Source organism: Lissotriton vulgaris, chromosome 6, assembly GCF_964263255.1.
Source record: "Lissotriton vulgaris chromosome 6, aLisVul1.2, whole genome shotgun sequence".
Lineage (NCBI taxonomy): Eukaryota > Metazoa > Chordata > Amphibia > Caudata > Salamandridae > Lissotriton > Lissotriton vulgaris.
In genome coordinates, this window is record NC_141694.1 from 760,283,596 (window position 1) to 760,296,403 (window position 12,808).

The 12,808-nt window shown below is 41.3% G+C and overlaps 1 protein-coding gene across 1 annotated transcript in view; it reads right to left on the bottom strand.

Moving 5' to 3' along the window:
- Positions 1-1,939: 1,939 nt before the first annotated feature.
- Positions 1,940-12,808, bottom strand: part of RFX6 (regulatory factor X6) — a 465,451-nt gene continuing 454,582 nt past the window's right edge. The window contains exon 19 of the mRNA XM_086925262.1: positions 1,940-2,685. Within this exon, the coding sequence (XP_086781388.1) occupies positions 2,504-2,685 (182 nt within the window). The 3' untranslated portion in view covers positions 1,940-2,503. The remainder of the gene's footprint in view (positions 2,686-12,808) is intronic.

A 12,808-nucleotide genomic window follows, 5' to 3' on the forward strand; every position in this document is an offset into this window, starting at 1 on the left:
GGCTTGCTAACATGCGTTATAGAATTCCAATAGAAGCCCAGGTTAGATATGCTGCACATCTAACCTGGGCTTCTATTGGAATTGTATAATGCATATTAGCAAGCCCATTATCGCCGTTTTTAGCAGCAGTTTCCTGCCGCTAAGCAGGCGATAATTTTACCGAGGTTCTTGCTAAGATGCCCCGGAGTTTGCTCACAGTGAAAAGATGCTAATCAAATATTTACTCCATTTTTTGCGGCAGGAAACTGCAGCTAAAATTGCGATATTAGGCTTGCTAACATGCGTTATAGAATTCCAATAGAAGCCCAGGTTAGATATGCTGCACATCTAACCTGGGCTTCTATTGGAATTGTATAATGCATATTAGCAAGCCCATTATCGCCGTTTTTAGCAGCAGTTTCCTGCCGCTAAGCAGGCGATAATTTTACTGAGGTTCTTGCTAAGATGCCCCGGAGTTTGCTCACAGTGAAAAGATGCTAATCAAATATTTACTCCATTTTTTGCGGCAGGAAACTGCAGCTAAAATTGCGATATTAGGCTTGCTAACATGCGTTATAGAATTCCAATAGAAGCCCAGGTTAGATATGCTGCACATCTAACCTGGGCTTCTATTGGAATTGTATAATGCATATTAGCAAGCCCATTATCGCCGTTTTTAGCAGCAGTTTCCTGCCGCTAAGCAGGCGATAATTTTACCGAGGTTCTTGCTAAGATGCCCCGGAGTTTGCTCACAGTGAAAAGATGCTAATCAAATATTTACTATTCCAAGGAAAGGAGCTCCCAGAGTACCCTGCTGCGCTCCAGAAAGTTTGTATATTGGTTATTGTGGTGCCCAAGGAAAAGCAGGAGCAAAACCAATGGTTTAGTAGATTGTATGGGGGCTAAACTGCATTAGCCCCCAGAATATGCCCTGCAAAGGTTGCCCTAAGTCTCCATGGTGACATAGATGCTCTCAGAAGAAATGTCTACAGTTTTCGAAGCATTCTGAGACCTTGTAGCTTTACACATGGGCTTTGGAGTGGGAATCATGATGGTTGGTTTGTAAACTGCGGGAGCAGCATGCTGAGAGTAGAAAAATACTCTTGCGTGAATTGAAAGATAAACGTGTCAACAAATGGTAGAACCATTTACAGCGGTGTTGCATTTTTAGTGGCATTTCATATTTTTTGATGTTAGCTGTTTTTGTCTGTTATTAGTGTGGTGATACTCTGGAAAATCCAGTAGGCTTGCCTTTTTGATAAAGGCAAGCCATTATATAGTGTCCTGTATAAGCAGGGGGAATTATGACACTAGGGTTCAGGACTTTGCTTGGGCTGTGAACTGTCCTGAAGGTTTCACCTTAGGTATTTCCATCTGTCTATTTGCAGATATGTATACATTTTTGCATAGCATTCAGCAGTGTGTGTGTAATCAAGCACTATCTGGACGATAACTTATTGTGTTGTTTGGTTTCGTACCAGCACGTTGGAGTACTAGCCCACACCACCTACCCCCCTGAGTAGGCCTTGGACTGCTCTACTTCATTACCATGAGAGAAAGAAGTGCCACCACGAGGTACTTGTGGGTTTATTTACAAGCCTCTTGCGCCATTTTCCTCATATTAAGAGTGACGCGTACCAGCAGCGCAAAGGGCTTGTAAATAAGCCCCCTGGTTTCCCTCTAAAGGGAAGATTGCACACATAACGATTGTTGTTGGAAGGTTGCACACATATATCTTGAGAAAAACTTGCATCCTTTGCAAGTAACAACTCACTTTCTTACCGTTATATATTTGCATACAGTACCATCAATAACTGAGTGTATCAATTATGTCGTCTTCACTGATTTAAAGAGGAAAGTGTTAATCTTGTAATTATTTCCTTAGAAAATAGAATATGAAACAGTGACATTCTGCCACTGAGAAATGAGCACGACAACAGTCAATAAATATAGAGTGGTATGAACTTATTAAATACATACTATATTTTATTTGTACAAAACAAAAGAATACAGATGCAAAAAGCTCTGGCAACAATAAAGTTTCTTTAATAAATTAAAATTATTTAAACAATTCTCGAAGGAATCCGTTTTCTTTCTGCTGTATCTCCTAATCAGATTCCACCTGATTTTTTCAGCAACACATTAATATTCATTTATGCCATCCTAGGATGGAGCCTCTGCAAGATGATAGAAAACGGTCCTGTAGCGAAAACAAGCGATCATCTCCCCAAATTTTTTGAATCATTTTCATGTTTTCATTTTCGTTCCTTTTCTTGTATTTGGCGCGCCACATAATTTGGCACGGCGACCACCCATCCCGCCTATGAATGGCCGACCTTGTGGCTACCATTGCTTCACTGGCAACACGTTCTGATGTCATATATTAAAATGTCCTCCGGTAGGCAATGTTAGATCATTTAAGAAACCTGTCCATTACCTATTCTTAAAGTTATTTTTGAGTAGTCTTGGTACAGAGTACCCAGGAACCGTTGAGTGGGATCATGAAGTGGGACCCACGCCCATTTCATGTGCCTCCTGCTGCAGCTCCTATGAAGACCGTATTGATTGATGGCAGGGAAGATACCATCTCTCTGCGTTCTCCAGGCTGCCCATGGGAATCTACAGCGTCTGGCGACGAGTATTGACCAGAAACTCCATACATGCACTGCGACGAATGGGCTGCTATTCCGTTTTGCATATCTGAAGCTGAAAAAGAAAGGACGGATTGGTTATTTGGTGAAAGTTTTTCGTTTCAATTAAAATACTTGAGAAGCGAAATCAAGAAGGGACAAAATTAAAAAAAATAAACGCAATGCAGTGCAGCACCCAAAGAGGCTGCGCTGTGATGCCTGGCAGAGTGCGATCAGGAGAGCTCCATATCTTCAGAGATATGGCTCTCTACTCCCCTCTCCCTAGTGCTGGCTCTGATTTCAGCTGCTGAGCACAATGCACACACCATAGCGGCATATGCGTGAGTCTAGCATAGGTTTTGTACAGGAAGGGTACCGTATTCTTGTACAAAATACCATGCCTAGACAAGTTTAAAAGCTTTTCCCACCTTGTATGTGTGCTGTTAGCACCTCCTTTGAAGTGGCATTAACTTTTGGCGCAAAACCCTGTCTACAATTCTTTGTAGATAGCGTTTTGCATCAAAAGGAATGGGTGGTTGCATGGAAACATCCATGTACCATCCCCTTGGCGCTACGTAATGCAAACCAGTGCTTCCCGCTGTTTTGCGCTACTTTTTGGGTGCCTTCCAGCGCATAACAAGTTTTGCGCTGGAAAGCAAATTCCCCAAAAACATTTTGTGCTAGTTAGCATCAATTTTGTGACACTAACCCAGTTCGAAATGTCTGAAAATCTACCACGAAGACTCCTAGGTGGCTCTGCACTATGCAGGTTAGACAAAGCAGAATGATTTTGAATACAAACGCCAATAAATTTTAAAGCAAAATGATCTTGGTGATATTCAGTTCTGTGCACTAGAATGATGAAGTATGTTCCAAGTCTTCCACAAGAAGGAAGCATAGAATATTTGCAAATGAAAGAATGCAATATGATGCAATTCATAATAGGATAATAAGCAAAGCACCTTTCTGATAAACCTCAACAGCACTAGCATTGGTAAAGTCAATAGGTCTGGTCTTGGCAAACTGGTGCAATGGTTAAATTATTTTTCATTTTTTATTGCAGAATATGCCACAAAAAAAGAAACAAAATCCCATCATTACTTAAACGTGGTAGACATATTTTTGCAATTTCATTTTTAAGTATAAAACTAACCATTGCTTAAAATTTTGATAGAAAAGTACAGGCACTTCCTAGCAGACATCGCTACATAGAAACTCTTTTCAGTTTTTTGACAGAAAAATAGGATTCTTACTGCCAAAAAGAAAAAGAATGGAAGATAGTGGAGTATAGTGCTGTAGAGTAAACTGGTATATAGTGGATTAGAGTGGTATTGGAGCACAGTTTAATAGAGTATTGTATTGTAGAGTTTAGTATTGCAGAGTGTAGTGTTGTATAGTGTAGTGTAGTATAGTGTAGTAGTATGGCTTAGAGTTAAGTGGCTTAAAGTACAGTGGTGCAGAGTATATTGGCATAGAGTGTAATTGTTTAGAGAGCATTTGCATTAAGTAAAGAGGTGTAGTGTATTGGGGTTTTGTGTAGTTTGGTAGAGTAGTACAGAGTGCTATGGTATAGAGTATAGTGATGTAGATTTTACTGCAGTTGTGGTGTATATTGTGCAATGGTGGGGAGTGGAGAGTGGTGGGGTGGAGTGTAGTGGTACAGATAGGGGTGGTGCAGGGTAGTGTGTAGTAGTGAAGAGTAGAGTGTAGTGGTGTATAGTGCAGTAGGGCTGAGAGGTGTTGAGTTCAGTAATATAGAATGTGGTGGTATAGAGTGTTGTTATACAGAATAGAGAGTTGGAGTGCAGGTTTGTATAGTGTTGTGTTGCAGAGTGGTGTAGAGTATAGTTGTATAGAAAGGACTGAGGTAGAGTGCTGTGGTGCAAAGTTGAACAGAATGGTAAGTAGTGCATTTTGTAAAAGTGTAGTGGCATATAGTGTAATGGCATAGAGTGATAATGCGTGTAGTGGGGCAGAGTGCTGTGGTATAGGTTGGAATGCATTTTTTTATAATGGTGTAAAGTGCAGTTAGGCGAAGTAGTTGGCATAGGTGTAGTGGCACACTGTATATTAGTTTTGAGTAAAGTGGCGTTGAGTGTGTTGGTATAGAGTGCAGCTTTGGACTGCAGTGGCACAGTGTAGTTTGTAGAGACATAGAGTGACATAGCATATGGTGCAGTGGCATAGAGTTGCATGGTATGTAGTGGTATATAAACCAGAGGTGTATAGCAGATTGTTTAACAGATTAGTGATATGATGTAGATGTCAAATGTTGTATAGTGGCATAGGCTGCAGTGGGATATAAAGGAATGTTGTAGTGCATGTTGGTGTAAAGTGTAGTGGTGCAAAGTAGTTGGTGTAGGTATAGTGGGGTAGAGTGCATTAGCTTTGAGTAATATGGTGTTGAATGGAGTGTTGTAGAGTTTAGTGGTTTTGAGTAGAGTAGTGTAGCGTAGAGTACAGTGGTGTACAGTGGAGTGATGTAGAGTATAGTGGTATGGAGTGTAGAGGCCTAGAGAGTAGTGTGTACTGTGGAGTGGAGTGGTGGTGAGTGTAGTAGGTTATAGTGAAGTGGTGTAGAGTGCAGTTGTATACAATTGAGTGGATAATAGTGAAATGGCATTTAGTATTTATTGGGTGGTGCATAATAAAGTGAAGTAGGGTGGTGTGAAGTGTTAAAGTTGAGTGAAAAAGAACAGTGGTGAACTGTAGATTTTGGTGTTGTAAGTATATTGGTGTATAGTGGCGTAGAGTTGTTTATAGTAGAGTGAAGTGGCACAAAGTATAGTGGCGTAGAGTAGAGTGGTATATATTCTATTGGCATATAGTAGTGTTGTGCATGGTTTATTGGCCTAGTTAAGTGGTTGAGTGAAGTGGTAGAGTGTGCAGCACTTTAGTTTCAAGTGTTGTAGTGTGCACTGCCTGAGGTGCAGTTTCAAAGCGGGTCAATAATGGAATGGCACCAGGGTAGAACATTTTCCTGTTTTTGAGCCTATTTTATGGTCTGCTTAGCATTTTTCCATACCTTGCAAACCACTTATACAGTGCTGAAAGCTGCCCCAATTTGCGAACATGGGACACTCTTTTTTTAGCTATCTAGTTCACTAATGATAGCCACTTTTATGTCCCTGAATGGCACTATGCTTGCCTCTGAATCATGAGGCAATGTAAAAGAATAACACAAATATTGAATCAACTAAAAATCCTGAAAAGAAACGTGTAGGCGAAAAAACATAGGTTATCGGATACCGATAAGATGCAGCCTGGCAAAGCATAATCACCCTGGGCCTCACACGAGCAACTGCCAAATTGCACCATGTGACGTGTGACACCTCCAGTCAGTGTTGACAATATAGCAGACAGCATTTTCTAATCCGTGGACCATTAGTTTCGTTTTTCCATCATTACAATGGGCTTAAGGGATATGGGTTTGAAACGCGATGTGTGTCCAAAGGCGAAGCCTGGAGGAAAATTGCTCCAAATCAGCATTTTTTGGCTTGCATTCTGGGGTTCCGAGTCCCAGACTCCTTAGAAATTCAGGTCTACAAGTATCAAAGCACAAAGAAAAAAAACCTGGACAGATGACCTATTCTTTGGCCTCCTGAGACCTCAGCACCCAAGGAGAGGTGCCAACAAAACCTGGGAGGTATCTGGTGCACCATGAATGAAGATGCCCCGCAGACTGCAGTTTATTAAGACACCATACGACACTTGCAAATACAGAATCAATGGGGGCAGAAGCACAAACCCATAGAACCAAAAAGTTACAACAACATAGGGACTGTGATATATAGGACATCTTCCACCTAAATTACGTCCATTCTCCGGCTCCCGCGACACTAACGATAGTACCTTGTGAAAGCGGAAAGCGGACAAGGGGGGAGGGGTTATGCCTGGGGAATTCAAGTGGACTGTGGAAAATTTTAGGGTTGCCACATAGAACTCTAGAGGGCATATTAGCAAGAACCTCGTTAAAATGATCGCCGTTTTAGCGGCAGGAAACTGCCGCAAAAACTGCGATAATGGGCTTGCTAATATGCGTTATAGAATTCCAATAGCCTGACCTGGTTCCGAGACCTGCAGAGAAAAAGCCCATGATAATAACTCTTGTTATTATCATTTTCTTTTTTTTGCACTGACCAGTGACCAGTGGGCGACGCTCCTCCGCCTTAGTAGAGGAGCCACCACTGGTCAAAACTGCATAATCCGGAAACCAGTCGCTAGTCTTTGAACTTGAAGTACTGTGCTGTTTTCCTTCAATCTCTCTTAATTTAGAGGCTCTTTATAAAAAACGCCCTTTTTAACTTGCTAAGGCCATGTTTTTGTATGCATTCAACAGAACCAAATAAATTTCCTCTAGTTGCTTAAAAGAATGGAGAACGTGAATATGGTACTTGTGAAACTTGTTTAACAAAAGTCGACCCGCTCTAAAAGGAGCTACACGCACAAACCTTCCAGGCTGGGAGTAGCATAGAAACTAAAACACAAACCTTCAGGAGCGAAGATTCGAAGAATAGTCCTGTTACCTGCCAAGTAATAAATTCTATGAAAGCAGGTGTACACTGCCTTGTTTTTTTAGCCCGGTACAAACAATCACAAGTACGCTGGTCAATCAACAGTGGAGATGTACTCTAAGATGGTAAACTTCCTTTACGACTAATGCATTACAACGCATGCCATTATCCTGGATTTTTTACTTCGCAAAATCTTTTACAATGCAAGGCTTTACACCGCAAACCACTGCAACAAATTCCCCAAAGCAACGCTCCGGTAGAGTTAGAATAGTCAATTGCGTTGTAATGGGTAATGCGGTGTAATGGATTGCACTGTAAAGCCCTGCGTTATAAAGGATTTAGCGGAGTAAAAAATGCGGGGTGATGGAACACGTTGTAAACGCATGTGGAGTAAAGTGTTCTATTCATCTAAGACACTTCTAGATCCCTGGCAGAAGGATGCAGTGAGTTCTGAGTTTTGTACAGCTCAGCGCTGTAAACAGCATAGTATTGAAGCGCTTCGAGGCTAAATGGAATGGCAGTTTGTTATGTAGACTACATTCAGTATATTGCTAGACATCCTCGGCATTACCAAGTTAGGACAATAGAAGGAAAAAAGTGATCTTCCTAGAACTACACAATGTAGTCACATGTTCAAACTGAGAATATAACTCAGGTCTCCATTACCAAATGTCCCTGTTTGCTCCTGGCACACCTTAAAACAGGAGCGTCAGGCGCAAACAATGAAAGTGCACCCTTTTACGTGGAATTCGCCGCCCCCAGGGAAGCCACAAACTCATGCTGCTCTGGAGGCCATGCATTCCAGTGAAAAACGGAACAGCTGCTTTAAAAGCTGCTCTGTTTTTTCACAGTGCAGGTGGCATCCATAAGACTCACTTTCCCCTCTCCAGAAGGGTTGCTTTCAGTGGGTGAACTGACAGTGCGCCACCTTTTAGTTGCCACACTGTCAGTGTGCCTCCTGAGAGCTTCTTTGCCTCTGCGCCCAAGTCTGTAATACAGCACAGAGCAGGGATTCCTCCATTTGCATGGGGCACGCCCCCATGCAAATGAGTGAACGTCCCCTGCAGACAGCACTGGCGCTTTTATGCGCGCCAGTGCTATCAGTATTACAAAAGGGGCCTCACAAGCGTCTGTGGCCCCTTTTGTAATACCAAACTGTCACAGGGGTGGGCAAACACCCTCTCGCTCCCGGGGCGCTCTCTGTAATACAGCCCATAGTTTACTCTGAAGGGCAAGAACCACAAGGACACTATGTGTTGTGGCAGTGATCTAGACTGAGTGTTTAGCTATGAAATTAAATGAGCCGCCCAGCCGCACTGTGCAGAACAATGGAAAGGCTTGTGGCCGCCATACTTAAAGAAGAAGCACGGCGGCAGTCACGCTGATTATAATTAAAATGTAACAAGGGCATGTGCAGTAAAAATGAAGGGTGCGCAGCCTCTCAAAGTATCCACCATGGTTTAAGATGAAGTGAGGTGGCTGTGAAGCGAGCGCCACGCTGACTAAGGGAAACACACAAACGTGAAGAGCTCTGAAGAGCTGTTCAGAATTTTTTTTAAAGTCTTGACAGTAAGTACTATAAAAAAAGCGGAACCCTACAAGTCCTGGAGCAATACTACAGGGAGTGAACAACTTGGAAAAAGGAGGCATCAGGAAGCCAGATCACCCAATAGCAAGCACGGATTTTCACAAGACAACCGATTAGACAAATCCAAAGCAAAGAGAGTAGTCAAACCCCACAAATTACATACAACAGATCATCCTGACAGCATAAATACTGTCTAAGCTCCACATAAAAAGGATAAAGAATAGAAAGTAAATGCATTACTGAACTAAAGTATTGTCCAAACAGCATTGACATTGAAATGCACTTCCTTTTACAGGAACATGTACATATGACTAGAGAAAATGTCAACATTCACAGTGCAAGAAAGCCAGTGGTTGATGTGGGCTCACCCAACACTTTATGCTGTGGTGAACAGAAGCAAAAAGTGAATGATAGTTGAATAGACGGATGAAGATGACTGATACAAATCCTCATATGTATTAACATACCTATGTGTTATTTTTTTTTTTAATACACAAGATGGTTAGAGAGCTACAGTTGTCCCTATGCCAGAAAGGGCACCCATGTTTTACCTATTAGACACACTGTGCACCTGACTGTGAATAGAGCGGAATTCAGGACTTAAGGCACAAATGGCAACATCTGAGTATGAATAAATAAACCTTGGGCGAGGAAGAGCCACAATCACCTGAAAATAATCTAGATTGAAAATGATTGATTCTTAGATCCAATGAGGTCGATCTTATCCTACGAGAGTATCACTTTTTATTCTGAGACATTAACTATGGTAGTGCCCATGTAAGGAAGAGGGGAAAGCCTATGTAGAACACCTCTAAGAGATCCTGTGAATCTAGCTTTGCTTTTCCAAACGAAACACACAAAAGAAGATGGGAGTTGCCCTTCCACGCAGAATCAAAGATATAATATTTTATGCTCAGTGACTGTGACTCTATTTGAAACATGTCTGGAGATGAAAAAGGTGTGGTTAATTGCAGTAGGTCACCAAACTCTGTACATGACAAAAGGCATATACCTAAACATCTTACCTCATTGGCTTATACTAGCCGCTCACTGGTTCAGAGTGGTGGCATTGGAAAGGCAGAAGCGTGAGTGCTGAGTTGTCTATCTCTGAGCATTTCCACTTCAAAATTGTACCTGATGCTACACACCTCAATAGACAGTTTACAAATTTCAGGAAAGGTCCACTGACTTGTTATTGAAAGTGTTGGCACTCAGATCTTGTTGCTTAAACTTTGAGCAAGCTATGTGTGTCAACCCAGTGGGCCTTCACAACAACTTGATTCATCTGCAGAAGGGCAGGGAGAGAAAAGAGTGCCCTGCCAGTAGAGCCTAGACTGGAAAATGACAATGCCAATTTGATAATGGGACATTCAGAAAGGTCTAGCTATAATGAGACTCCCAAAGTGAAAAGGAGTCACTTAGTAAATGCCTAACACTCAGACTACATGACAAAGTGAATAAAGGATTGTATTGAATCTAAAGCCTATTAAAGTCTCATTAGGTTTTGACATCAACAATCTTTTGAATTACAGATCAATAGCAAATTGATGTTTTCTTTTGAAACTGACAAAAAAGCATCCTCCATTCAAATGCAGGAATTTCTTGAATAAATAACATCCTTTTCGTTGCAAAGACTAGCTTTTGACCCTGAAGAGAGACTGAATCTCATCTAGCATCCACTAAACTCAAGTTATTTAACTGTAAACACATGGTGATTCTAATGGAGCAGCTTCACAGACCTGTAAAACCTCTCAACTACATTTAAAACAGTCCATCACCCAATCGTATAGACCAGGCTCCCTCCAGAGCATGAGTATTAATGATCAGGTCTTTAGTTAGATAGCCGTATTCCTGGCAAACTGAGATTGATGTCTCAGTACACCTACTCCCACACCACTGGCATTTGATTGAGCTCAACTATTTCCTCTCTTTTCTTGAATATCCTTTAGTTTTACATGTTTTACCTACACAGAGGACATGCAGAACAGGTTTAAGGTCCAAAACATTAGAGACTATATACCTTCAATGCTTTCTCCTTGATTCATCTTTGTAAAAAAATGGATGACCATCAATCACCTTAAATTCAATACAGACAAAACAGAAATTGAGTTAAAGCCTCAGCAAGCCTTGTTCCTATCACCTATACTAAAGGACAGATTTTAAACTGGTAGCATCAAAAATACTCCTAAGCAAATATTAACTTGAGCAAAGATCACCAGCAAGGATTCTTCCTCTATTTAATACCCAGGGATCACATAGGTCTACCCTTCTAGAGGTTTCATTGACTTCGCAGTTTGACATCAGATCACATTTAAAACACTGTGCGTAATGCCCTAAGCACTCTAAGTAAATAGACAAAGATCATCCAGTACAAGATACACATCTACAACCTTTACCCAGAATTTACTTCCTTGTCCTGGAGTTTGGAAAAGAATAACTGGTTCTGTCTCTCTTTTTTGCTAGTTCTTATGCCTGGTGTTTACCAACGTGCCATGCCAGACTATTGACTGCATATTGTTGGTGATAATCAGATGATGGTTCACAAACTTATTCAGTTGCCTGAATATCAAGCTATTTCTTTTTCTATGTATGTCCAATCAATCCATATACGTTTGAAAACAGTTATTGTGCACCAAAAGCAGATTGCTGGAATTCAAACACACTCTCAATTATATTGCTCTCTCTGTTTTCACTGAACTCTTTTCTGTGTTCCTATTATAAAACCACATTTGAATCCCTTATAATCATTGCTGTCCATCTTGAGAGGTTCTAATAGTCAAATGCTCGTTCTGATGGTAAAAGATGCAATCACATCTTCGAAAGTCATGGCATTAACATAGTAGCTAAATACATTTGTAGAGCTAATTGTCTCAGAGTTAGGGGCGGGTTTACCATTCTTTCATGCAGCGCAATGCAGCAAGCCACCTTGCTGCTCTGCGCTGTGTGAAAGGGCAAGGGCAGGATTCCACAGTATTTACCATTATACAACACATTCCTGTCATTTCCTAAAGCTGGTGTACTTTTGGCTGTTTAGCATCAAAGCAGGCACCCTTGCTTCATGTTGCATGGGTTTATGAATTGTAGGCAGGAATGCTTTTCTGCAGGAAGTAGCACCCTTCTTGCACAAAAATAATGAGAGGCATGTTCCTCTTTTTATGTGTGTTGCATGCAGCACACAAAGAAAGAGGAAAAAACAAGGAGAAATAAAGATAATTCCCGTTGTTACGCTTCACCTGGGGAGGAGTAGCTTTTTGATGCATTCCCAGGGCTAGCACTAATGGTCAATTCGGAAATACAATGAAAACTATGGGTGGCTAAGTGGGAACATCCACCCTCCACCCAAGGAATGCCTCCCTGCCGTGAAGTAATGCAAGGCAGTGATTTGCGCTGCCTTGCAATACTCTAGATTTATCTAGCCATGCAGGGCCACACAAAGCGGCCTTGTGTGGCTTGATAAATATCACTTAGGTTTTGGGTTGCTCTCGTGCCCCATTGCGCGGCTCAAGTGCGATGTAAAACCTTGATGAATCCGCCCCTTAGATTGTAAACAAAAATCCCTTTTAATGATATTAACTGCCAAAAGGATTATTTATTGTGGGGGTGGAGTTAATTACAACTCATGCAATCTACTCTATGTCTAAACTTACCCAATCCAATATATTTCTCTATCTTCTTTTTTTCCGAAATAGTTCGGATTGGATAGAAACACTGCATTAAGATGATTGAAATTCCTTTACCATTGCCTTCTACTTTTTCCCTGTTTCTTGCTCTTTCAGGTTGAGTGTTGTGTAATAATTCTACATGGAAATTATATATTTATTTATTCTTGCTCCCCATCACTGCATTGTGTGCCTGATTCACCAAGGTAACTTACACTTTTGTGTAGGTTTACACTTTTGAGAAAGTTTGCTACTTTTATTATGTTGAAAGTAGCCTTATATAGTAACTTATGCTTTTGTAGTGAGTCCAGCACTACACATGCCCAACCAGTGGTACTGTAACTAGGCCTGGGCATGAAATTCCGCTCCGCTCGTGCAGTTTGCAGCGTTTTTCCCACTCTGCATTCCGCTCTTTAACGTTAAGTTGCTGAGTTTGAG